Source organism: Lagenorhynchus albirostris, chromosome 1 (assembly GCF_949774975.1).
Source record: "Lagenorhynchus albirostris chromosome 1, mLagAlb1.1, whole genome shotgun sequence".
NCBI classification, from domain to species: Eukaryota; Metazoa; Chordata; class Mammalia; order Artiodactyla; family Delphinidae; genus Lagenorhynchus; species Lagenorhynchus albirostris.
In genome coordinates this window covers 86,808,857-86,835,985 of record NC_083095.1, presented here as the reverse complement: position 1 = coordinate 86,835,985, position 27,129 = coordinate 86,808,857, and the positions used below count along the sequence as shown (strand labels likewise).

The following is a 27,129-nucleotide window of genomic DNA, read 5'->3' as shown; positions in this document are numbered from 1 at the left end:
AATGACATGATCTCACTTAGATTTAAACAGGATCACTCTGGCCGCTGGATCAAGAATAGACTGAAGAGTATACAATTTTTATTTGTCCATTATACCTCGATAAAGCTGGGAAAAATAAAAATTAAAAAAAAAAGCTCTTCAGATTAAATTTAAAAAGGAATAGTCTGAAGGGAGAGCAAGGGTAGAGTCAGGAAGACCTACTAGGAGACTACTGAAATAATTTAGGCAAAATGTGACAGTGGCTAGACCAGAGTAGAAGTGGATGAGGAGTGGTGAGATTCTGGGTTTTTGAAAATATGATTCAAAGATAGATTGGATGTGAAGTATGCAAGAGATGAAGGAGGTAACAGTGATTCCATGTTTTTCATTTGGGAACTAGAAGAATGGAGTTTCTGTTAATTGAGATGAGAAGACTGCAGGGGAAGGTCAGTTATAGACCTGTTACAGTTGAGCTGCCTTTTCAATTGCCAGTTGGAGGCAGTTGACAGTGTGAATGTCTGGAGAAGGTCTAAGCTGGAGATTTAAAATTCCAGAGTCATAAGCATATGGATGATGTTCAAAGCCATGAGTCTGGATAAGATCACTAAGGGGGTGAGTTGTAGGTGAAGAAGAGGTCCAAGGACTCACTGTGCCTACGAGCATCAGGAACTTGAAGAAAACCACCAAAAGAGACTGAGGAAGATCCAAGGTGTGTGGTTTGTGCTGTCTTTCATTTGCTCTTCTACTTTTTGTCATACACACTCTTGACTTTCTTTCCCTATGTTTCCTGAGGTCAGGCATCTGGTCCTCCCAGTTGTGTAGGTAACATTCTATTTTATTTTTGTGGAAGTCTTTATTCAGTCCTTTTTTCTCTTCCTTGGATCATGGTCCCCAACTTTGCAAATTTATGTTTTCTTCTCTTTTATGCTTATTAAACTTATGCTTAATGGTCTTTATATGAAATGTTACAGGAGGCAAAAATGTCATCTATAATTCTGCCACCCAGAGGCTAATTGCTGTAAACATTTTGGCTTATTTTCCCTGTTGTTTTTTGTTGTTGTTGTGCATTTGATATACATAGTTGACACATGGGAAGTACAAGTTCGTGTGTTTCTTGACCTTTTTGCTTAACAACATGAGCAGTTAATTTCCCCTGCAATTAAAACTCTAAATAACATTTGCCCCTAGTTTTTTATTTTAAAAGTTTAAACCCACAGTAGAGATGAAAAGATACTATGCATTTTTCAAAAGGTACTATGCATTTTTCTGTGTGTGTGTGTATAAAATATACTGTTTTGAAACAAAGTTGCAGAAATCATAGTTCTCCTCAAATACTTTAGCATTCATCCCCTAAGAAAAATATTATCCTATATTATCATAATACCCTTATCACACCTAAGAAAATATCGATTCTGTAAAACCTAGTAGTAAGTGCATATTCAGATTTTACAGGTTGTCTCAAAGATGGCTTTATTTTATATATATATATATATATATATATATTTTATCCAGTATCCAATCCAGATTATGGTTTACATGTTGTATTTGGTTGTTTTGAACATTTTTAATGGCTGCATAAATTCCATTTTATGGATTATGAAATTAGTTAATCATTTACCTACTGTTGGGCTTACAGTAGGTTGTTAGTCACAGTGAACTTCGAAAGTAAGTTTGTATAAGGATCTTTTCATATTTCAAATTATTTTTTACAGTTGAAATTACTAGGTATGAACATTTTTTAGAGCTCTTGGTACATATTTCCCAGTTGTTCTGCAGAAAGGTTCTATTAGTTTATACTCTCATAAACAGTATGTGATAATGCTAATCTCACCTCAGGTTTGGGCAGCACTGACTAGTAGTACAGTATTTACAGTTTTTCTTTTCCAATTTGATTGGCAACAAATGGTTTCTCTGATATCTTACCTTTTTTTTTTTTTTTTTTCGCGGTACGCGGGCCTCTCACTGTTGTGGCCTCTCCCGTTGCGGAGCACAGGCTCCAGACGCGCAGGCTCAGCGGCTATGGCCCACGGGCCCAGCCGCTCCGCGGCATGTGGGATCTTCCCAGACCGGGGCCCCAACCCGTGTCCCCTGCATCAGCAGGCGGACTCTCAACCACTGCACCACCAGGGAAGCCCTGATTTCTTACATGTTTAAAGATACTTGTATTTCTTTTTTTTGTGAGCTGTCTTTTCTGTTGTTTGTCCATTCATATCTTGAGCTTCTTCTTACGAGTTCCTTGTATATTATGGAGACTATTCTTTTGTTATATTGTTGCAGATATTTTTTCCTAATTGTTCTGTGTGTTTTACTTTTGTTTATCGTTTTTTGACCTGTGATGTCTTCTTTTCAATACACAGATGTCTTACCTGAATTTTTTTCAGCCACTGTGGTTCTATGTTATGTATTCTAAGAATTTTTACTAAAATTCTTTTGTGAACTGTGTTCTATTAAATAGATTTTTTTTTTTTTTTTTTTTTGCGCTACGCGGGCCTCTCACGGCTATGGCCTCTCCTGTTGCGGAGCACAGGCTCCGGACACGTGGCCATGTCTCAACGGGCCTAGCCGCTCCGCAGCATGTGGAATCCTCCCGGACTGGGGCACGAACCCGTGTCCCCTGCATCGGCAGGCGGACTCTCAACCACTGCGCCACCAGGGAAGCCCAATAGATGTATTTTTGAGCCCCTTCTCTGCACATCTAATGTACATCTTCTCTTGTCACTTGTCAGTAATTCTCTTGAGTGCAAGATTTTTCTATCCCTGCTCAGATTTTTTCAGAGGAAGATAAAAATCAAGTATGTTTGTTTCTTCCTCTGTCTCTTATTTGTATTACTTAATTCTGTACTACAGTGTTTTGAGTTGTTAACCTTTTAGGTGCCTTTTGTAGAAAGAAGCAATAATGGGGTGAGGTTTTTTACTTTTTCAAATTTGCTTAAAACGTGGTTGGTGTGTGGGGAGTCACAATAAAATTTAAAGAGTTCTTTGAGCAAAATATCCCGGCCTATCTGCGAACACATGATTGTGTGTTTTTGCTATATAGTGTTTTGGGAATGTCAGTGGAATCTGCTCCTCCTGTGGGTGAAGAGAAGGAAGAAGAGGTGGAAGAGAAGGAGAAAAAGGAAAAAGGAGGAGATATTTCAGACGATACCACACACTCCCTTGGTGCTGAAGGTAGCTTTATGCCTTTTTCAGGATAGTAGATTGGTCTAACCCCTTTAACATGAGCATGCAGATGTCTAAATTTCTCCCTTTTATCAGGTTATAGATTTCTTATCATTAAATTGAGAATAGTCGTTAGGAAATTTGCTGGTAGCCTAAGATAATCCACCTAATTTGGTGTTCAGGAATTTTTAGCTCATTTTTTAGCCCCCTTTCTGCATACTGACTCCTACTTCTTTTGTATTCATTTGTTTTTCAAATATTTTGGGGATGCATGCCTTGTGGGGTGGAATTACAATATGAAGTACAGTGCTCTCTGCGTGTGTGCGCGCGCGGCTTATGTATTTCTTTAGAAAGTAGAAATAGTCTACCTTTATTAGGTGCTTGTAAGGTTTTATGGTACACAGTTTTTGCTTCATTATGCATTTTCCCTCTTTGCTTTTAGTGCTTCTATTCTTAATTTTATTTTGAAAAAATTTGGGGGGCAGGGCTTTGATGTGAAAGACTTAGTATGACCTTCTTTTGCTAAAGGGCAGCACCTTGCATAGTACATAATGTTGTGGGATGATACCTGATTTCTTGGGGTTTTCTTCCTAGATCCTGCCTCATCACAGCTGGGCTTTGGGGTTCTAGAACTTTCCCAGAGCCAGGATGTTGAGGAACAAACTCTGCCACGTGAAGCAGACAATCTACAGTCAGTAACCACCAACTCTGCTTATACTAGGCTATCTGATGTGGATGATAATATTGGTACGTAACATGTTTTCTGGCATTTAGAGTTTGTTTATAAGTATTTTCCTCCCATGCTAGAGCTAGTTGTTTTTTCCTTGATATATCTTATAGCTATCTAAGTTAATATAATCTAAGTTAGTATAGTAAGGTTGTAGAGTTGTCTGGCGAGTACTTGTCAGTTGATGGCTTGCATACTAAGGTTTTTTGTAAGTGGGTAATTGGTTATTTTCCTTTCTGGAATGATGCCTGTATATATTTTCAGTTTGTATTTCTTTCTTTAATATCTTTGCCTTTTAAAAAGCATTTGGGACTACTTTTAGTACTTTGAAAAATTAAATATTTCCTTCCTGTCTTCTTCTAAAACTTTAAGCAATTAAGCATGAAGAACAGTCTAATGAAGGTATCCCCATGGCAGCACAGCCCAGCAAGGATATCCCTGTGGCACCACAGCCCAGTAAGGATGTATCTGTGGTAGAAGAGCAAAATTCACCACCTGCAAGGTAAACCAAGTTCTTTCTAGAAAGTATTTTTGGGTTTCTGCTATCAGGTTACACTCATTTCACTTGGCCAGGTGGAAACTTTTTTAGAAATTCTTGATTTTTTTTTTCCCCCCCTTGCCCTGGGCATATTTATGGTCCAGTAGAAACATTTATTGTTTATGAATTCTCATTGTGTCATCTTATCTTTAGGCATCTTACAAGCCCAATTTATTGCTGCTTTAACTGTAAGGATGATCCCTTAATCTTTGGTTGTTACTCCTCCTCTCTGTTCTTTGTCTGCAGAGGCACTATCTCTCTGTGGTCTGTCTTTCTAAATTCTCTAGTGTTGTAAGAGTCAAAAGAATATTATATTTGAAAGTCTACTGTTTTTATACTTGAGGAGCACCCAGATTGCTTTGGGTCCTCAGGTATCCTGCATCTGGTAGCTTATGGCATAGATAAATAGGGAGGTATTCTTTTCCCATGTCTTTCAGGCTCTTAACTTGGTGGGAATTGGGCAGTATACCTCTGTTCTGCCTATGGTGATTGTTGTATCCAAAACAGCACTGTCTCTGGTCAATACCTCAAGTTTAGATATGGCAGAGGACAAGTGGGATGCTTCCATTTTGGAGAAGGGAATGAGTAAACATTTAGTATTCTTTTGTTTCTTCCTTCAGTAGAAACAGTGGGGAATGGGGTACTGAACAAAGTTGAATATCAAGAGAGGTTGTCTTTCTAATGCAAAACACTCAGTTTAACATTCCGCTTTTCCTTAGGAAATTACTCTCTAGGTAGTTTTGCTATCCTGTTTACTCTGGGGAATGGTAGAGTAGGTGAACCGCCTAAGTCTCTGGAACGGAGCCAGCAGTGAGTGTCTTACATGTGTAAGTAGTATTTGTGTGAAGGAGTCTTGGTTTGGGGCTTGGGTTGAGTAGATCAGATCAAAAAGGTCAGCAGAAGATGAAGTGTGTGGCTGGTGCAGAGGATGATTTACATCCAAGCTCTTTCTGTGGGAGGTCATTGTTCTGGCATTGTTGCTGTCTGGATCACACTGCTTCATGCACCTCTAGATAACAATGTATGAAACAAAAATCCCTAACTCACTTATCAGAAATCTTGGACAGCATGCAGCACTGCAGTGAGCAGAGTGGAAAAGAGGTATTGCTTTGTGAGAGACTGAGACACACTTTGAAATGGGCTGAGGGCTTTGCATCATTATAAAGTGTAGCTTATTTCACTTTTAATAAATAGTTTCTGGAAGTTTTGAAATTAAAAAAGGAAAACACACAAAACAGGAAATGCTTCTTTCTTCAAAGATGAAAGCCTTTGAACATAGTAACTTTTTTTCCTGGTGATATGAATTTCCTAGGTCAGAGGACATGCCTGCTAGTCCCAAAGGCTCTCTTGCTGCTGTGGAAACAAAAGAACAAATATCTGTTCAGGAACTTCTGGAAGGTGGGATGCAGATTCAGAAGTCACCAGAGCCTGAGGTTTTGTCAACTCAGGAAGACTTGTTTGACCAGAGCAATAAAACAGGTACAAAGAGTAATTCGTTACTGTAGCTCTTCTTTTCTGAAGATCTAAACTTTTATTTCTGTTCTGAAACTACTGTTTTAAGTCAGAAGGCACTTTATAGGTGTGCAGACTTGTTTGTGGTATGGAAGGAAAGTACGTTTCTAGCTGATTAATGAGAAGGGCTTTTTGGAAATAATTGCTATTTAGCGTGTGTTAACATAATTTTCTTTCTCTTTTGGAAATGGAGATACTGAAGAATACTAGCTAATAATATGGCAGATTTAATGTTATGGAAAGAGTAGCTATTTCTGTTATCATAAGTCTTCAAATCTTAAATATGATAATTAAGTGAAGAATTTCATGTTCACCTGGGTAACAGTCACTTATTCATCTGTTTATTAGTTCCTCTGCCACAAATAGGAAGTTATGGTCCAGCAGAAAGAATATAATACCTTTAGAAGACTAGAATGGTATTTGTTTCACCTTTCATTAACCCCCACCAGTGCCCCATGCTGCAACCTCACAGAGCCAGAAAGCTTCAGTAACAATCAGCAAAATATGATGTATTGGTTGTAAGTAGGGAGGAGGAGAAGGTTATACTCCTGTACTATGCTGTGAATGTGTGCAGGACATACAGAGCATCACCAAGAAACCTTTTCTGGTCTCTCATTAAAGCTACAAGGTTGTATTTAAGAAATTTCTTTATTCTTGCAATTAATACAGCTGATACTTCATTTGTTGCTAAGGAGAAGGGACCAACAGGAGCCTCTTCATAGTATAAATCAGTAATGACTGCTCATATATCCTTTTACTTGTGCTTTAGTATTTTTTCTGTCTTTTGAGGAGCCCAGGTTTTAATCATGAAAATTGTTGCGTTCGTATCATCAGGTGTCATGCACATTGTTTTGACTTCTCCCATCTGCATCATGGCATGAGCTTTACTTCACCTTAGGTAGACCTTGGAATAAAGGGCTCGCTTGCTGTCTTATAATAGAAACTTGACCAGAAAGAAGAGCAGCCAAGGAGAGGTTTAAGCGTCCTGGCTTTTCTTCTCCAAGCTTTAATCATGACAGAAAGGACTAAGGAGTTCTTTTCGTCAATTCTTTATTAAAGAAACCCATAATTCATTAGGGAGAGGATGTTTAATGGTCACTCAAGATTTGCGTTAGTGTGGCATTCCACTAATTGTACAGCAGTTAGAAAACAGTTTCTGCCCTCTTGGAACATGGGTGGATATATGAATATTATGCTTTTTGTACTACTGAGTGTGTTTTGTTTTTTGTTTTTTTGACAATTCAGTAATGTCAATATGAGAAGTAAATGCAACTAGAATTTTTTTTTTTTCTCAGTAGCTTCTGATGGTTGCTGTACTCCTTCAAGGGAAGAAGGTGGGTGTTCTCTGGCTTCCACACCTGCCACCACTTTGCACCTCCTGCAGCTCTCTGGTCAGAGGTCTCTTGTTCAGGAGAGTCTTTCCACGTAAGTAAGCCTAAAATAACCCTTTCAAGGAAACATGTGCCTGATGGTTTTAGGCTAAGGTTGAAAGAGCTAAAGTTGGTAGTCCAGAAGTCTTTTTGAAACTGAAAAGTAAACTCTAGGCTTAAGAATTTTGGGGAATAAGAACTTAGTGGAATTATCGAAGGCAGGTAGATCTGCTTTCCCATTTGGAGATTTTAAAATTGTAGCCCAAAGGTTTCACCAGGAAAGAAACTGCCCAGTTATTTAGAGACTGTTACATGTCCAAAACAAGCTGCCTGCTGCTCCATTTGGCTAGCAGTTCTTCCCATTTAATGGCATAGGGGTGCAGAAGAGGTTATGCTAGAGTTGACAGTAGTTGGATTTCTTTATCCGTATTAGGGCAAAGAGGTTGCTTTTTTTTTTTTAATAAGAATATACATGATCTTTCTCATAATAGGCAAAAAATGGAGTAAATATTTGTCTCAAATCTGCAGATGAATTAATTTTTTTAGCACTATCTCATCCTGCTTTTCAGTCATGATGTCTTTGTGTCTGGTCATTTACTTTCTCTTGTAATCATATGACTTTTCCCTTAATCTTTTTTTTAATTCTAATTTTGGATATGTGTGGTGTGAGAAATAGTTATTGAAGTGTTGTTCATGGCTCTTCTACCAAGGTCGGTTAGCTGTTTGAGAGAAGCACTAATAAGTACTTGAATGAGTTACAGATATTTTTGCTGTTAAAAAGTAGAAAGCAAGTGCGAAGCTGTAGCTGTGGTAAAATAACCTGTGGCTCTCTCTTTGTATAAAGGAATTCCTCAGACCTTGTTGCTCCTTCCCCTGACGCCTTCCGATCTACCCCCTTTATCGTTCCTAGCAGTCCCACAGAGCAAGAAGGGAGAAAAGGTGAGCTCTCTTGATCTATCTGTTGATCTCAGGTTAGAAGAGGGGCAGCACTTCTTCTGCCTTGTGAAGTGTACTGTTCCTTTACATGTTAGAACACTGTGACCTCGACTGTTCGCTAGGACTCATTTCTAAGCTTCAGGGGAGTGGCCTAGTGTTAAGTGCTTTCCTTAGTTCTTTGCTCTTCTAGCACTGATTCTTTTGAGAATTCTCTATTGACAATTTAATTTTTGAAAAGACCCTTAAGGGAAAATTGTTCAAGTTGAACTCAAATGAATTATCAATAGTATAATGAAGACCTTTATTGCTATTGGCCTAATAGTGTCCAGCAACATGGTAGCATGTTACTGGTCAGAGGGAACCAAAAATTGTTTCTTTTGCTCTTTATAGGTTATTTCTGCTATTATCAAAGCAGTTTTAGCCAAAGAGTCGTTAGGAGCAGGTGGTAGAAATTTTGGCTTAATTCCCTTCCTCCTTTGAGGACCTAGTGATTTTATATTACTTTATACACAAGAAAGTTTTTCTTTTTACTTAATTTATGTCATTATCTAAACCTCTTTTGCTCTCTTCTAGTCTCCTATCCAGTCATTCAAGATATTTCTAAATTTTTCCTACTTCTACAAAGCCTTTTCCAATAAATTCCGTGATTTTTTTCCTTTTCATTCTTTCATATATCAGTAATGGTACAATAGCTAATATTTATTGAACACTTATTTTATGCCAGGCACTGTTCTTTTTTCCTTCTCTTTCGTTCTGGGTTCTTCTGTTTGTTTCTTTTTTTGTTTGTTTGTTTTTTAAATCCTCACAACATTCCTAAGAAGTAGGTGTTACTTTTATCCCCATTTTACAGATGAGAAAATGGAGGCACAGAGAGATTTCACAACTAAGTCCACAGAGGCAGGATTTGAACTTGGGCAGCTGCCTCCAGAGCCTGTGCTCATGGGTTTTCATTTACCCATGACAAAATTTAATCTTAGACTTTCTTCTGTCACAAAGTTTGTGTCTGGCTATTTTCTCTTGAAATCAATGTAGGTATCCAAATGGACTAATATCAGTCTAAGCATAACATGATTAGTGATATCTTCAGTGAAAAAAGTGAATCCATTCTACAAAAAAGGCTGTTAATGCAAGTTAAGTTTGGCTTATCCTTAGAACCATTTTTTCTATCTGTAGTGTGAACACTGAAGATATATAAAAGTAATTATATTAAAAATGCTCTCTCCCTGACTGTAAACATAATTAGTACTTACTGTGGAAAGTTTGGAAAGCATATGGGAAAGTAATGAGAAGAAAATAAAAATCACCTGTGATACCACAGTCCAGATATAATTAGTATTTGGATATGTGTTTCCTTTCAGAGTGTTTTCTATGCATAAATATAAAGAAGTATGTTTACACAAGTGGGATCATGTTATGTATATGATTCAGTGTTCTTTTTTTTATGTAACATTGTATTTTCCTTTGTTAATTTTAGATTTAATGCATTTGCTTAATATGTGCATAACTGCAACTGTGTATGCTTTTTTGTATTTTGTTGTTGTTGTCTAAGAATATTAACCTAAAGCCTTTTTATATGTAGTGCTTAGAACAGTCCTTAATAAGCGCTTTGTCATGGCAATAAAGATCAAAAGGTGTAATGAAAATACTTAACACAGCTGTGGTAGGGAAATAAAGGCCTACAGCATCAGTTCCCGAACCTAGCATTAGAGTGGAGTATGCGTTTGAGGCCAAGCTAAGCAGCAGGGGTAGGTATTGAGGTGGAGGTGGGGCGGGTACCTGGTAGCATAAACGTGGATTATAGGGAAAAACTAAATGGCATAGGTACTTTGTGAGAGTGGTCTAATGGAAGCCTGTTTGGGGTCAAGCTGTAAGATAGGGGAAAAGGGGTTGATGAATCAAATACCTAGCGAGCTAGGCTGGCTCTGAGGAAGATCCTGTTAGCCTACAGGTGGGTAGGATACTATACGAAAAGCAGTGTTTTGTGTTTTGTTTGTGTATGTTTCCCTACTGAGCAGTTTGTCTCAGGATTAGTGTCCTGTACTTTGTTCTTTGATAAATCATTGCTGATTGTCATTGATAGATTTTTTTTTTCCCTTCTTCTCTATTTGTCCTGGCATCCACCTCTCTGCACTTAGCAGTTAATGCAAATAAAATGAGTTCATAAATATGTAGATATTTACTTAGAGTGATGAACAAGTTCACTGCCTTTCAAGGCCTGTGGTTAAATTAGGTGCCATTAATCTGGGCGTTCCTATGCAAATGTGAAAACTGAGCTATAATCAGGAAAGGGTCTCAGAGGAACCTAGTTAATTTACTATCATGGATGGATGGGTATCCCTAGATGAACCCTATTTTAATCTATATCTGAGTATTTTAGGAGTGTGGACTTCCCTCCCCCAGGGGAATAAAGTGTTGCTAGATTTCCAGGACTCAATCTTCTATTAACCTATCAGCTTTTCTGAAAATTGTCACTGTTTTTTTTAGGGATGAAAATATCTGAATATAATTGTTATTAGTGGTATTGGAACATGAATAGTATTGATGAGTGCTTATTTCTCAATTTGTGTTTCCTATTTTAAACTAGATGAGCCAATGGATATGTCAGTGTTATCTGAAGGGGGAGAGTCTTTTCAGAAGAAACTCAAAGGTGATGAACCGGTAGGGATAGAAAACCCTCCTCTCCCACCTGAGCCCACTATATCACCACAAGCCTCAACACCGGTATCTCAGAGCACACCAGTCTTCACTCCTGGGTCACTTCCTGTTCCATCCCAGCCTGAGTTTTCTCATGTGAGTATCATAGAAAAAGTTTTTTCCTTCTAACATATATTTTTTTTTAAACAACTGTATTGAGGTATAATTTAGAAACCATAAAACTCACCCATTTTAAGTGTATAGTTTAGTGATTTTTTAGTAAATTTACAGAAGTGTGCAGCTGTTATCAGAATCTAGTTTTAGAACATTTCCAGGGTCATCTAACATCTTGATGTACTTTTTATGTTTGAATTTTGTACTATGTCTTTTTTTTTAACATCTTTATTGGAGTATAATTTATACTGTGTCTTTAACTTCTTAAAAATGTTGCTTTGAAATTGAAAGGGGGCATTAGTCATTATTCTGCCTTAACGCATGAACTTCTCACTAAATCAACCCTAGGCTCTCCACCAGTTGTCAATATCTCCTTTCAAGATGTTCAGGGGCCTCAAACTTTTTCATTTTGGAGAAACCACTTTTGGAGCCTCCTGAGTTCTAATCTGTGCTATTGCCTTCTATTCCTGGTATATAACTGTCACCTCCCTTTCACTGTCTTTGGAGATTGTCCTTACCTGTCTTTGTGTTGGATTCCTCTTGGGCTCCGTGTCTTCTTGCTTGGTTTACTCCCTCATTTTGATGGAGGACATTCTTTAGTAGCATACTTTCTACCCTCATACATGATTCATAGTTTGTAGGAGTATAGAATTTTAGGTTGGAAATAATTTTCCTTTAAACTTTTGAAAGCATCGCTCTACCGTCTTCAGACTTCCAGTGTTGCTGTTGAGAAGTGTGGCCAGTTTGATTTTGATCTTTAATATGTGAGCTGTTTTTTTTCCTTACTGGAATCTTGTAGATTTTTCTTTTTATCCCCAGTGTTCTGAAACTTCCAGACCCTTGGCATAGGTCTGTTTTCCTTCATTGTGTTGGTAAGCCCTCTCAATCTAGAAACTCAAGCCCTTCAGTTCAGGGACATTTAATTATTTAATTTCTTCCCCTTTGTTCTTTTTTTTTCTTAATGGAGTACCTATTGTTCGGATATTCATATTCCTAGAATAGTCTTGTAATTTTATTATTTTGTGTCCTACTTTCCATCTCTCTCTCCTTTTGTTTAACTTTCTGGATGATTTCCTCAACTATTTTTTTTTAAAACTTAAAAAAACCCTCACTTTATTGAGATATAATTCACGCATCGTGTTGTTCACCCTTTTAAAGTGTATAATCTAGTGGCTTTTAGTATATTCACAAAGTTGGCTTTTAGTATATTCACCAGAGTCTAAATTTTTTTTTTTGCGGTATGCGGGCCTCTCACTGTTGTGGCCTCTGCGGTTGCGGAGCACAGGCTCCGGACGCGCAGGCTCAGTGGCCATGGCTCACGGGCCCAGCCGCTCCGTGGCATGTGGGATCTTCCCGGACCAGGGCACGAACCCGTGTCCCCTGCATCGGCAGGCGGACTCTCAACCACTGCGCCACCAGGGAAGCCCCAGAGTCTAATTTTAGAACATTTTCATCACGCTCCCCCTCCACCCCCAACAAAAGACCCCATGCTTATTAACAGTCACTCCCATTTCCCCCACCTCCAGCCCTAGTCAATCACTAGTCTACTTTGTGTCTCTATGGATTTGCCTGTTCCGGGCATTTCACATAACTGGAATTATACAATATGTAGTCTTTGGTGACTGGTTTCTTTACTGTAATGTTTTCACAGTTCATCCACGTTCTGACATGTATCAGAACTTCATTCCTTTTTATTCTGAATAATACTGTGTATGTACATACTGCGTGTTATTCATCCATTTATCAGTTGATGGACATTTGGCTTGTTTCCCCTTCTTGGCTATTATAAATAATGCTGTGTACATTTGTGTGCAAGTTTTTGCGCGGATGTGTATTTTTATTTTTCTTGTATATAATTAGGAGTGCAACTGCCAGGTTCAACCATTTTATAACTTTCTCTGAGACATTAATTTCTACTCTTGGATTTTTCATTTCTATACTCTTCTTTTTCCTTGAATGTTCTCCCTTTTTAAAAAAAATAGCATTTTGTCATTTCATGGGTATACTATCTTATCTCCTTAATGATATTAGTAATAGTTTCTGAGAAGTTTTCTCCCTGCAATAGTCACTATTTCTTCAAATAGATTTTAGTTAGTTTTGTTAGTTTTGATGTTTGACTTTTAAAGAGGCTTTCCTCAAGAGTCTGATAATAATCCTTGATTTTCTGACTGCTTTAAGAGTGAAATCCCAGAAAACTGATTAGAAGTTCTGAATTGGTGGTTAGTGCTTCATGTGTCTGGAATTTACTGTAGTGTGACATGCAGGGCCATTTTTGGGGTCCCCTAATGTCAGTATCTTGATTTATCTTGTCTTGTTCACGTTCCCTCCTGTCTGCCATTGCTTTAGAAGTCTATGATGGAAGAGGACTGGGGGTGTTGAGAGGCAGGTGCAGGTTCCATTGAATATGTAAATTTTCATTTAATCTCCCTGTTTTCAGTCTGGTACTTTCTGATAACTGTGCCTCTTTTCCTCCAGTTCAGGGATGCTCTGTTTTACCCTCTCCAGGGCAGAGGAGGGTCAGGAAGAGCGAATCTGGGGATTAAACTGCTTCTTAAATAGATTTCCAGCCAGTGTTCCTCCTGTTTAGCACTACCCTCATCACCACTTCCAGAGTTACCTGGGCTACTGCCAAGTCCTGAATCTTTTTTGGGACCTGGTAGTTCTGAGGTATAATTTGGGTTACTTCTTAGCTTTCTCCACTGCTGTCTTAGGAATTCAGTTTTCACTAGTCTGCTAGATGGATGACCACTCTTGCAAAATTTTATTGTGGTTATCTGTTCTTTGTTCTCTTTTTCTTTCTTTTTTTTAAAAATAAATTTATTTATTTATTTATTTATGGCTGCATTGGGTCTTAGTTGCTGCGTGCGGGCTTTCTCTAGTTGCGGTGAGCAGGGGCTGCTCTTCGCGGTGCGCGAGCTTCTCATTGCGGTGGCTTCTCTTGTTGCAGAGCACGGGCTCTAGGCTCACAGGCTTCAGTAGTTGTGGCTCACGGGCTCTAGAGCACAGGCTCAGTAGTTGTGGTGTACGGGCTTAGTTGCTGCGTGGCATGTGGGATCTTCCTGGACCAGGGCTCGAACCCATGTCCCCTGCATTGGCAGGCGGATTCTTAACCACTGCGCCACCAGGGAAATCCCTGTTCTCTTTTTCTTGAAAATGCATTTAAAAAAAAAATCCCTTTACCATTGCTTAGTGGGATTTTGGAAGAGAGTTAAAGGAAATGTGTGTATTAAATCCACTGTTTTTATTTGGAAGTTCCATACTTTTTTCATTATGTATCAAACTCCTTACACGTTAGTCTTTTTTTTTTTTTTTTTCTTGCGGTACGCGGGCCTCTCACTGTTGTGGCCTTTCCCGTTGTGGAGCACAGGCTCTGGACGCGCAGGCTTAGTGGCCATGGCTCACGGGCCCAGCCACTCCGCGGCATGTGGGATCTTCCTGGACCGGGGCACGAACCCGTGTCCCCTGTATCGGCAGGCAGACTCTCAACCACTGCGCCACCAGGGAAGCCCACATGTTAGTCTTAATGACTCACCTTTGCACATCTGTTATTTCTTCTGTAAATTGGTTATGGAAGTCCAAGTGAACCTAATTTTGATGTTGTAATATCTATTTATTAACTTTTGTTTGCGTTGGGTCTTTGTTGCTGCGCGCGGCCTTTCTCTGGTTGCGGCGAGTGGGAGTGGTGGCTTCTCTTGTTGCACAGCATGGGCTCTAGGCGCGTGGGCTCAGTAGTTGTGGCTCGTGGGCTCTAGAGCACAGGCTCAGTAGTTGTGGCACATGGGTTTAGTTGCTCCGCAGCATGTGAGATTTTTCCTGGACCAGGGCTTGAACACGTGTCCTCTGCATTGGCAGGCAGATTCTTAACCACTGTGCCACCAGGGAAGCCCCATGTATTTCTTTCTTTTTTTCCTAATATATTTGTTAACTTCATAGCCTCTTCGACCCTTCACCAGGATGTGAGGGCTGAGGAGAGGATTAGTAGAAAATAGTTAGATATTTAACACTTTCTCATTCTTGATATACATATTAATTTGGGGATGACAAGTCAGAGTATAGATGACTGTTTGTGTGGCTCCTAAACTCTGTGTGTGTGAGACCAGTTTTTGACTGGTTGGATACTATGGATTTATGTCTGTTGAATCTAGACTGGTTGACTCATTGAATGAAGTCCTGACAGTTCTTCATCAGTCTTTATCCAGAGCCCTGAGGTGGTTTTTTCACTTAACTTCGTTATTCTGACTAGGCCTTCAGGGAGCCTCAGCGCTGTGGATTATTAGGGGCCAGACACTCGGAGGCTAGATCCAGGCAGTCTTAAGAAGTACAGCTTGGGCTTCCCTGGTGGCGCAGTGGTTGAGAGTCCGCCTGCCGATGCAGGGGACACGGGTTCGTGCCCCAGTCCGGGAAGATCCCACATGCTCAGAGCGGCTGGGCCCGTGAGCCATGGCCGCTGAGCCTGCGCGTCCGGAGCCTGTGCTCCGCAACGGGAGAGGCCACAACAGTGAGAGGCACGTGTACCACAAAAAAAAAAAAAATTAAGAAGTACAGCTTATTGATAGGCTGGTTAGCCCCTGAAATTTTACTTTGCTGACTGAAATTATACATATATTGAAAAAATTCTGTAAAAGATATCACGTATTTACTTTGATAACACTTAAAACATATTCAGAATGTGGACAACTGCTTAATGAATATGAGGTTTCCTTTCCTTTTTTTTTTTTAATTTATTTAATTTATGTTTTTTTTGGCTGCATTGGGTCTTCGTTGTTGCGCATGGGCTTTCTCTAGTTGTGGCAAGCGGGGGCTACACTTTGTTGTGGTGTGTGGGCTTCTCATTGCAGTGGCTTCTCTTGTTGCAGAGCATGGGCTCTAGGCACACGGGCTTCAGTAATTGTGGCACGTGGACTCAGTAGTTGTGGCTCACGGGCTCTAGAGTGCAGGCTCAGTAGTTGTGGCACACGGACTTAGCTGCTCCGCGGCATGTGGGATCTTCCCCGACCAGGGCTCGAACCCATGTCCCCTGCATTGGCAGGCGGATTCTTAACCACTGTGCCACCAGGGAAGTCCCTGAGGTTTCCTTTTGAAGTGATGAAAATGTTTTCATTTTCATTTCAGTAGATAGAGGTGGTGGTTGCACATTGTAAATATTCACTTTAAAGTGGTTATTTTATGAGTTTGACTTTTAAAAAGGTATTTATAATTTTATTAGCAATGTCTTAACTATAAGCCTTTGTAAAATGACTTATTTTTTACAAGAAAAGTAAATACATTTTTCTTGTAATGTATAGTATACAGATAAGTGAAAATAAGATCATCAATTATCCTGTCTCAAGTAAACTGCTCATAACTTTTTTGTTTTGTTTTTCATAACTTTTTAATAGTATATATTTATTAACTTAAAAAAATGAAAATTATATAAAAATGTATAGGCCACAATAAAATATATATTCATATACTTTTTTAACTAAAAACTTTTCTATTTAATGCATAGCCTGAATGTTTTTCTATATTTTAAAATACTCATCTACAATTTTGTGTAACTACAAAGTATTGCATCATGTAGGTGTATCATAATTTTTAAATGAATCTCCTATCAGTGGATATTTAAGATATTTTATATTATTTCCTTTTCCAAATAATAATTTTAGCACTGAACATCAAGCACTCTAGCTAAATCCCAGTGTATTTTCATCAAATAATTTCCTGGAACTGGAATTATTGGACTAAAGGGTATATAAAATTTCAAGGCTGTTGTCGTGTATTGCCAAATTGCCATTAGAAGTGTTGAACCAATTTATACTCAGTCATGCCTCAGAGTATATGAGCAGATTGAAATTTAAGACTATTTTTATAATCTAAAAGTGTAAACAGTAACACCAGACATTGAAATACCAGAAGTTATAGAATATACAGAATGTTTGGCAACCTATTTTGATTCCTCATTCCCTTAAAAATAGGAAATGAATGCCTTACCAGCTATGTCTAGAGCGTTACAGCATTTATGTTAGGCAAAATAACAAATTAAATTCTTACATAAAAACATATTTTAGCTTTGGGTTATTTTCTTTTTTTTAAGGTATTTACGTAAAATAAGAACGCCATTTTAAATGTATAGTTTGATCAATTTTGGTAGTTGTATACAAATGTATAACCACCATCACCATCAAAGTACAGAACAGTTTCCTCACCCTATAAAGTTTCTTCATAATCCTTTGCCCCCATCCACTCTTCTACCCTAGGCAAGCATTCATCTGCCTTCTGTCACTATAGTTTTATTTTTTCAAGAATTTCATATAGGTTTTCCCTGGTGGCACAGTGGATAAGAATCTGCCTGCCAATGCAGGGGCACAGGTTCGATCCCTGGTCCAGGAAGATCCCACATGCTGCAGAGCAACTAAGCCCGTGTGCCACAGCTACTGAGCCTGCGCTTTAGAGCCCGCAAGCCACAACTACTGAAGCCCGCGTGCCTAGAGCCCGTGCTCCGCAACAAGAGAAGCCACTGAAATGAGAAGCCCGCGCACCACAATGAAGAGTAGCCCCCGCTCACTGCAACTAGAGAAAGCCTGTGTGTAGCAACGAAGACCCAACACAACCAAAAATTTAAAAAAAAATTTCATATGATTGGAATCAAAAGTGTATGGTGTTGGGCTTCCCTGGTGGCGCAGTGGTTGGGAGTCCGCCTGCCGATGCAGGGGACACGGGTTCGTGCCCCAGTCCGGGAGGATCCCACATGCCGCGGAGCCTGTGCGTCCGGAGCCTGTGTTCCGCAGCGGGAGAGGCCACAGCAGTGAGAGGCCCGCGTACCGATAAAAAAAAAAAAAAAAAAAAAAAAAAAGTGTATGGTGTTTTGTGTTTGAGTTCTTTAGCCTAGCATATTTTTGAGATTCGTTCATATTCTGGCAAGTTTTAATATTTTAATCCTTTTTATTGTTGAGTAGTATTCTGTAATATAGATATCCACAATTTATTTATTCACCAATTGATGAACATTTGGGTTGCTTCTAGTTTTGGGCTATTATGAATAATACTGTTGTGAACATTTGCATACTACATCTTTGTGTGGACATATGATTTTATTTCTCTTGGGTTAATTACCTACAAGTACAATTTCTGAGTCATATGGTAATATTAATGTATGTTTAACTTTAGAAGATAGTACCAAACTGTTTTCCAAAGTGGCTCTAGCTTTTGCATTGCCACCAGCAGTGTATGACAGTTTCACCTCCTCACCAACAGGATGTAGGCTTACTACCTTCAGCCTTCCTTGTTGGTATGTAGTGGTATCTGTTAACTAATATTAATGTTAACTTTGAATTTTACATCTTTATGAATGCTATCATATTTTGAAATAGTGGGATGTGAAATAAGGACAGGCATACCTCATTTTATTGCACTTTGCTTTATTGTGCTTTGCAGATAATTTATTTTTTTACAAATAGAAGGTTTGTGGCAATCCATCATTGTTGGATGACATTTAGCATTTTTTTAGCAATGAAGTATTTTTTAATTAAGGTATGTACATCTTTTAAAGACATAACGCTATTGCACACTTAATAGACTATAATGTAAACATAACTCCTATGTACACTGGGAAACCTAAAAATTTGTGTGACTTGCTGTATTGTGGTGGTCTGGAACTGAACCTGCAGTATCTCTGAGATATGCCACTTTTATATATTCCCACTTTGTGAGAACCGAAGTGGACTGTGTAGGCATATGTTCACGTGATTCCTGTATAATTGAGGGCCCATCATACAGTGTATGACATGATTTTAGTAGTGGTATACAGTTAAATTTAAGTGTCTTCCTACCTAAGTTAATACCTTTAGGTTTTTGTTTGGATTGTGCTTATTCTAGATCAGTGATTCACAAGAAGATCATTAAACAGTGACTTGTGTTGATGAACAGACTGGTGATTATGGCCCTAGAGTTTTAAAATTCTTGTGTAGTTGATTTAGAAATTTTAGAATTGAAGGATTAGATATAAAAGAAATACGATTATGACAAAATGATTATTTGTGTCTTTTTGTTCTTCCCTAGGACATTTTCATTCCATCTCCAAGTTTGGAAGAACGATCAAATGATGAGAAGAAGGATAGAGGTTTGCATAGTTCATCTTTGACTGTTGAGTATTCTAAAACTTCAGAGACTGAACCAAAGAATTCCTCTGAGGATCTTGGGCTTTCTTTGACAGGGGATTCTTGTAAGTTGATGCTTTCTACAAGTGAGTATAGTCAGTCCCCAAAGATAGAAAGCTTGAGTTCTCACAGGATTGATGAAGATGGAGAAAGCACACAGATTGAGGATACTGAACCCATGTCTCCAGTTCTCAATTCTAAACTTGTTCTTGCTGAAAATGATAGTATCCTGATTAATCCAGCACAAGATGCCCAAGTAGAACTGAATCAGAATGATGATAAAACAAAGAGGGTTAACACAGAAAGCAGAGACGACATTAGTATTTTAGCTGATGGTTGCAAAGGCAGAGAAGAAACTGTGGCGGAAGACGTTTGTATTGATCTCACTTGCGATTCAGGTAGTCAGGCAGTTCCCTCTCCAGCTACTCGATCTGAGGCACTCTCTAGTGTGTTAGATCAGGAGGAAGCTATAGAACTTAAAGAACATCATCCAGAAGAGGGGTCTTCAGGGTCTGAGGTGGAAGAAATCCCTGAGACTCCTTGTGAAAGTCAAGGAGAGGAGCCCAAAGAAGAAAATATGGAGAGTGTTGCATTGCACCTTTCTCTGACTGAAACTCAGTCTCAGGGGCTGGGTCTTCCAAAGGAAGTCCCCAAACAAGAATGCCAGGAAGCTATGGAAGTTGAAACCAGTGTGATTAGTATTGATTCCCCCCAAAAGCTTCCAGTACTTGACCAAGAATTGGAACATAAGGATCAGGAAGCATGGGAAGAAGCTACTTCAGAGGACTCGAGTGTTGTCATTGTAGATGTGAAGGAACCATCTCCCAGAGTTGATGTTTCTTCTGAACCTTTAGAGGTAGTGGAAAAATGCTCAGATTCTCAGTTGTGGGAGGATGATGCTCCAGAAATAGAACCATGTGTTGAGAATAGAGCGGATACCCAAGAAGAAAAGAGTGCAGAATATGAAGGAGATCTGAAATCAGTGACTGCAGAAAAAGAACCTGTAGAGGCAGACTCTTCACAGCCTCCCTTGACTTTAGTGAGAACAGATGATGCTCCAGGACCTGGCCAGGAAATGCAGCAGACCCAACCAAAAGAGACAACAGTTAGCACATTAAGGGAAGACTCAAAAATGGCTAATACAAAGCAGCTGGACTCAGGTGTAGGGGCCCAGCCACTGGAGAAAGCCTCTGCCCATGCCTCACAAAGCTTCTGTGAAAGCTCTAGTGGTAAGTGTGATTACAAATTGTTCTGTGTTTCCAACCAAATTATAATTTGGAATGGAAGGTAGGAGAGAACCACATGCTTATTACATCAGGGCTGAAAATTAACTTGGATTTATGTTTATGAGCAACCAATAATAGTTGGGATATTTAAAATTTGGGGTTGTATTTTTCTTTTGTAGCTGTAATTATTTTTAGAATCAGAGATCAGTTGAGGTTTTTATCAGCTTTATAACTCAGGAGTAATCAACATGAATTTTCTAAGTATTTAGAAATTGTACCAATCTGGTATTTTCTACTTAGGTTCCAACCTTGTTCCATATTTTTATATTTTGAGAGTGGCTTTGTAGTACAGGGATCTTTTTTGATTACCTTACGCAGTTAAATCATATTCAAAACTCTGTGGATTGTTTCTTCCTTATGGGCATTAAGTAAACTTTCTAAATTTGGTTCAACATATATACATCTTAAACCTTAAACTGGGAAAGGTGTTAGCTTGTGTTCTTTATAAAGTCAAGAATGAGAATATAGATTACTTTCTGAAATATTTCTAGAATGTCATGTATGACATTAGCTGAAAAGAATTCAAACTTTCTGAATGTCCAAAGTTAGTATAATTTAAAAACAAAACAGGGACTTCCCTGGTGGTGCAGTGGCTAAGAATCCACCTGCCAATGCAGGGGACACGGGTTCGAGCCCTGGTCCAGGAAGATTCCACATGCTGCAGAGCAACTAAGCCCGTGTGCCACAACTACTGAGTCTGCCCTCTAGAGCCTGTGAGCCGCAACTACTGAAGCCCGTGCGCCTAGAGCCCATGCTCCGCAACAAGAGAAGCCATGGCAATGGGAAGCCCGCACACTGCAATAAAGGGTAGCCCTCATTTGCCACAACTAGAGAAAGCCCATGCACGGCAACAAAGACCCAGTGCAGCCATAAATCAATTGATAAGTAAACAAAGCAAACTCCAAAAACAAAAGAATAAAAACAAAATACAGACTTAAGAAAGCAAGCTTCTAAGGATAGGGAAATGAGAAACAGTATTTAGGTAACACCATAGCTATCAGTATGGGTGATCATACCTTTCGGCGTTCCTGGAACAGTCCCGTTTATACTTCCTGTTTAGGAGTGATTATTAGTAGTACTTTTTTTAATCTCAAAATTTCCCCTGTTCATTAGGCTTTATATTCATGAATATTTTTTTTCCTCTTCAGAATGAGAAATGTTAGAGCTGAAAAGGAGGTTAGCTGATATTGAGTTCAGTCTCTTCTTCCTAAAGTCATGTGGCTAGTTAATGATTGAAGTGGAACTAGAACTTAGGTCTCCTGATTCCCAAGTCTATGCTTTTTCCTACTATAAAACTGTATGATATAGTTTCTCTGATTCTGTTGAGTTATGGTAAAGAACTGTCTGAATGACCTAATATTCTATATTATTGAAGATTTTTATAATTTCATTACATCTAAATACTTCTGTCGATCTAAGTCATGTTTTACAGGAAGGTTGCTTTGGTTGCTATACAGAAAGAATCGTGGGTTGGGGAAAGGGGGAGACTTCAGGCAGACAAGGTAATTGATAGGTTGTTGTAATAGTCCAGGAATGAGGCATTGAAGACCAGATAAGGGTAGTGGCAGTGCTGCCTGTATAAGAGCCAGTTTTCCATTAGGTTTTAGTGATGTGTTAGATCAGTGGTGCTAAGATAACTTTTCATAAATAGTCTTCTGTAATTAACGCTTGCATATTACATTTGCGTATTATGGTTTGTCACGTAGAAGGATGTACTTAGAGATTTTATACAGATTTTCAAAAGTCTGAATGGTCGATCATAATGTGAGGGATGGTTCCTGTCGAGAGAGCAGAATAGGTGGTTGTTCCAGGAATGAAAATTCTATAAAATATATCTTTGGAATGTATGATGCTTTGTGAGGTGGGTTTTTTTTTTTAATTTTAGTTTCTGTATATTTTTAAGTTCTTTATTAACTTAAAGGACTTGCTTTTTAAGGAGTTGCCAGAGAATGAATGCTTACCTATCAACCCATTTCTTTTTGCTGTAACTATGGTGGAATTCTTTGCCATTTAGATAATGACGTTGAGATTCTCCACTTCTGCTTTTCACAGTTTCTTTAGCAGCGCATGTGTACTTTTCATCCTTTATTTCTAAAGTCCATTCATTTTCTCTTTTCATCCCTTCAAGTTGCTAATTCATTTTCTTTCATGTAGATGTAAGAGATGTTTTTTGTTGTTGTTTTGTGATTTTGAAGAAAAAATATCAAGGTGTGCTTGATATTAAAGATAATGAAGGGTGGAAGTGGAATGGGAAGAGATGAAAGAAGAAAAATGTGGTATAATAAGAAATATATTTGGTCTTCATCCAGTTCCTGGCACTGAGCTCCTAAAACCCTTGTAATTTCCTAAGTGATAGGAATAAGCTTAAGCCCTTTCTGTCACACCTGAGTAATGCTATTGAGGTGATTTAGGGTGGGATCTTCCCTACATAGCCTCAGGGATGGGGCTGTTCACCAGAAAGACAAAGTGATTGGAGGGTTGGAACTTCCGGCCCCACCCACCAACCTCCTCGATGGGGGGTGGGGTGGGGATTAAAGCTCTATAAAAACTCTTGAACAACAAAATTTGATGTTTCCTGGTTGATAAATGAGCCAGGAGGGTATCTAATCCCAGTTCTAAGGGAGACAGAAGTTCCTGCTATCAGAACCCTCTGGACCTCACCCTATGTACCTCTTCATATAGCTGTTCATCTGTGTCCTTTATAATAAACTGGTAAACGTAAGCAAATGTTTATCTGAGTACTATAAGTAGCTCTAGCTAATTAATGGAACGTGAGGAAAGTGTCATGGGAACCTGCAGTGTAGAGCCAGTTGCTTAGAAGCACAGGTAACAGCCCGGACTCTGACTGATGTCTTAAGTGAGGGCAGTCTTGTGGGACTGAGCCTTTAACTTGTGGGATCTGATGCTACCTCTGGGTAGGTAGTGTCAGAATTGAGTTAACTTCGTAGGACACCCGCTAAGTGTGTGCTGGGAATTGGAGAATTGCTTGACGATGTTGGGAAGCACATTAGACAAACTGTTTTCACAAGGAATAGTGACTGGGTATGCCACATTATAGTTATTTTGAGCCATTCCAGGAAAGTAAGTACAAATTTTCATCTGTCAGGTTTAAGAACAGCAATCTGGAGTAATTCTTTTATTCTCCCAAACTTAGTCGTTTTATTAAAAGATAATTAGGAAATCAGAAAATGTGATTTTGGCAATTTGCTAATTCTGATTAGAAATTGGAACTGAGACCTAGTTAAAAAATAAAGTTTTGTTTCTTGACAAATGTTTAATTTAATAATGACTAACCAAAATGTGTACAATGGAGATGCTTATATATGTGAGATTTACCGTTGCACAGAGATTTAGATATGAACACTACCGCTGTGACCTAGAGTGAAATGCTGGTCAGTACTGCTGAACTGTGAAACCCAAATGATTTCTGTTAGAACCAATGAGTATTTTGAAGTCCTTTAGCCCAGTGGTCCCCAGCCTTTTTGGCACTAGGGACCGGTTTTTTGGAAGACAGTTTTTCCACAGATGGGGTGGGGGGTGGGGCGGAAGGCGGGGGTGGGGGGGTGGATAGTTCAAGCGGTAACGCAGGCGATGGGGAGCGGGCAGCGGCAGATGAAGCCTCGCTTGCCGCTGCTCACCTCCTGCTGTGCGGCCCGGTTCCTAGCAGGCCCAGTGGTTGGGGACCCCTGCTTTAGCCCATGAAATCCTTTGTCACCTCTTTGAGTAGATTGTAAATTTTAAGTATTAACATCAGATTTTAACATAGAGAATCCTACAGATTGCTAAAGCTTATAAATTAACTCCTTGGGTTAGCATTACACAAAATTAAAACGTCTAGATTTGGAACTATCCAACTTTGTATCACTGAGTATCCCCATATGTACTTACTGTCTTGAGGCTCAGATGTTTCTCTGTTCCTTTTGACCCCATGTTCCTCAGGCCTCCAAACTTTTGGGCTTCCTCTGTTTGCCTGGCCCCTGATTGTCTACTTTGTGTCAGTCCTGTTGATGGTTGTACAGAGAGCAGAGAAAATAGTAGTAAATTGGTTGAGAGGCCTGGTGAGGGGGGTTGGGAATGAGGCAGAATTTGGGAGCAAAGGAAAAGAATAATTGAGATATTTTTTGCAGTTCTCCTCACTTTTGCTTTTTTTATACTTCTGTTTTGGTTTCCTTTTTGTTTATCATTGTTTTGTTTTGTTTTTTGTTTTCTCCAGAAACTCCATTTCATTTTACTTTGCCTAAAGAAGGTGATGTTATTCCACCATTGACTGGTGCAACTCCACCTCTTATTGGGCATCTAAAATTGGAGCCCAAGAGACACAGTACTCCTATTGGTGAGTGATTAAAATGTAATGATGTTTAAAGCAGAATTTCTGAGATATCATTCTTTATGCCAGTGATTCTTTTATATCTCAGGAGTTGGGCCTGCTGATAAGATTGATTTTTGTCTTAGGAAGAATAAGGTTGTGGTGTCTGATTCCATGAGTTTACTCCCAGGAGATGTTGAGCAGTGATGAGAGGAAGGAAAGAAAGGATGGAAGGAAGGAAGAAAGAATATTTATAAAGATTTTATTCTATTACTTGCAAGGCCATAGACTCTGAGTGCTAAGCAATGATATAGAGCTGTTTTATGAGGAAGAGGTAGCAGGTAGGGTAGAAGTACTGTTTATTCAGGACCTTGGCTAATCAGTCTGCTGCTTGACAGGGGAAGAAAATTTAGATCCTCCTTCCCTGAAGCAGCTGGTAGTCTTCTACATTAACCTATTTGTTTTCTCTAGTCAGTGCTGGGAGGTAACAATCATGCCGTCTGGAGTCTCCTGCTACCTATGCTTGATGCTGGCAGATGTGGGTTGGCTGAGGGCTCATGCAGCATCCTTTGTCCAGATGCAGAAGTGGAACTGAATCCTGTTGCTCTTCTTAAGACCAGGTGTCAATACTAGTGCGTAGTTGTTGATACTTGTGACAGGATCTATCCTAGGAATCCTCTTCAATCCTGCAGAGCTATGGAGCCAAACAGGCAAATTGATGACCTTGAATTGTTGTTTTTCATATTTGTATTTTAGTGTTCTTTCTTCCTTCCTTCCCCCTGCCTCCCTTCTTTCAGGTATTAGCAACTATCCCGAAAGCACCATAGCAACCAGTGATGTCATGTCTGAAAGCATGGTGGAGACCAACGACCCCATGCTTGGGAATGAAAAAGGAGATTCCGGGGCTGCCCCAGAAATGGGTGATCAGTTGTGTCTGAGAATGAAATTGGTCAGTCCTGAGACTGAGGCGAGTGAAGAGTCTTTGCAGTTTAGTCTGGAAAGTAAGTTTTATTTTGTGTTAATCTTGGGTAACTAGTAGCTCCACATCTTCTGGAAGTATTAATTATTTTTCTTCTAGTTTTAATGATGATACTTTTATAATTATAAATGTATTTGTAAAGTCTTATTCTCATGAATTTAATTCTTTGTTTAAGGCTAGTCACTGTTAATGTTACTGCAGATGTTCTGTTTTGTAACCTCTGTGGTACTGCTTGTATCTCTGTATTAAACTTGTGTCTATATAAACTAATTGGTTTTCATAATCAAAAGGAGTTCAGAAGTGGGTAGAAAATTTAGGATTGTGGATTCACATTGTAGGTTTATGTTAGCTATTTCCCACATTAATTGCAAGTTGTTTGGTATGGCTAGAATACAGAGAAGGTATGAGGGAATGGCTGCAAAGTCGGGACTAGGTTCTGAAAGGCCTTTTACATCATGCTGAACAGCTGAAGAATTTTAGGCAAGGGAGTAATATGATCAGATTTGCTTTTTTTAAAGGATCAGCTGAATGTTTGAAAAATTTGTGCCTTTGTTCATCATTCCTTTCCTTGCCCATTTTCTATTCTGCTGCCGGGTAAATGCAGTCTTTAACCAGGAAGTGGGGTCATTAGTAGTGGGGATGGAGGTGAGGGGATGAATTTGAGAGATGAATGTAGAATAGAGAGGACCTTGGGACCAGTTAAATATGGAAACAAGAGAGAGGAAAAAATATAGAATGACTTTATATCTACATTTTGTTTTCATGATAGCACTCTGAAGTAGATATCCTTATTTCCATTTTATTGGTGAGAAAACTGAGAGTAATAGAGGTTTTAAACCTGAGGTTACAGTAATTGGTAAGAGGTGGAGCTGGAGTGTGAATCAGATCCATCTGACTCTAAAGCTCATAATTCTTCCATTTGGTAGTTTGTAAAAGTGGTTTAATGGCGTTAGAAGAGGAAGAAGTTTTATAAAGGAGATTGTAAAGGAATATTCCAAGAAGAGGACTAGGAGAGTATAACGCCATGGAAGCCTAAGGGAAGGAGAGTTAAAAGAAGACAACAATGTTATATGCAGAAGTGAGGGTCTAGTAAGATATATCTGAAAATGTACACTGGACTTGGCAATTAGGATCCGTTTGGTGACTCTAGCAAGAACTACTACAGTATAGTGGTTTGGGTAGGAGCTATACTGAAGGTAATTGAGGAGTGAAGGGGAGGAGAAGAGGCAGCAAATGTATTCTACTTTTGAGAAGTTTATGTGAGAAAGGAAGAAAAAATATGGCAAGTTAGAGAGAAATACAGGACTGAAGGAGTTTTTTGGGTTTTTTTTTCATTTTTAGACTGAGGGATACCTGAGCAGGTTTATAGATTGAAAGGAAATCTCCAAAAGAGA

At 39.0% G+C, this 27,129-nt stretch overlaps 1 protein-coding gene across 2 annotated transcripts in view; it reads left to right on the top strand.

Annotated features, from left to right (window-relative positions):
• The window catches only part of TP53BP1 (tumor protein p53 binding protein 1), a 70,933-nt gene that overhangs the window by 6,503 nt on the left and 37,301 nt on the right, over window positions 1–27,129 (top strand). Inside the window, exons 5-14 of one of the 2 annotated variants that reach the window (XM_060148649.1) lie at window positions 3,017–3,147; window positions 3,733–3,885; window positions 4,238–4,367; window positions 5,716–5,882; window positions 7,211–7,340; window positions 8,130–8,224; window positions 10,806–11,011; window positions 19,067–20,393; window positions 24,664–24,783; window positions 25,554–25,757. In XM_060148649.1, coding sequence (XP_060004632.1) covers window positions 3,017–3,147; window positions 3,733–3,885; window positions 4,238–4,367; window positions 5,716–5,882; window positions 7,211–7,340; window positions 8,130–8,224; window positions 10,806–11,011; window positions 19,067–20,393; window positions 24,664–24,783; window positions 25,554–25,757 — 2,663 coding nt within the window. Of the gene's footprint in view, window positions 1–3,016; window positions 3,148–3,732; window positions 3,886–4,237; window positions 4,368–5,715; window positions 5,883–7,210; window positions 7,341–8,129; window positions 8,225–10,805; window positions 11,012–19,066; window positions 20,394–24,663; window positions 24,784–25,303; window positions 25,377–25,553; window positions 25,758–27,129 lie in introns of those variants that run through there. The other variant, XM_060148655.1, reaches the window with a different exon arrangement.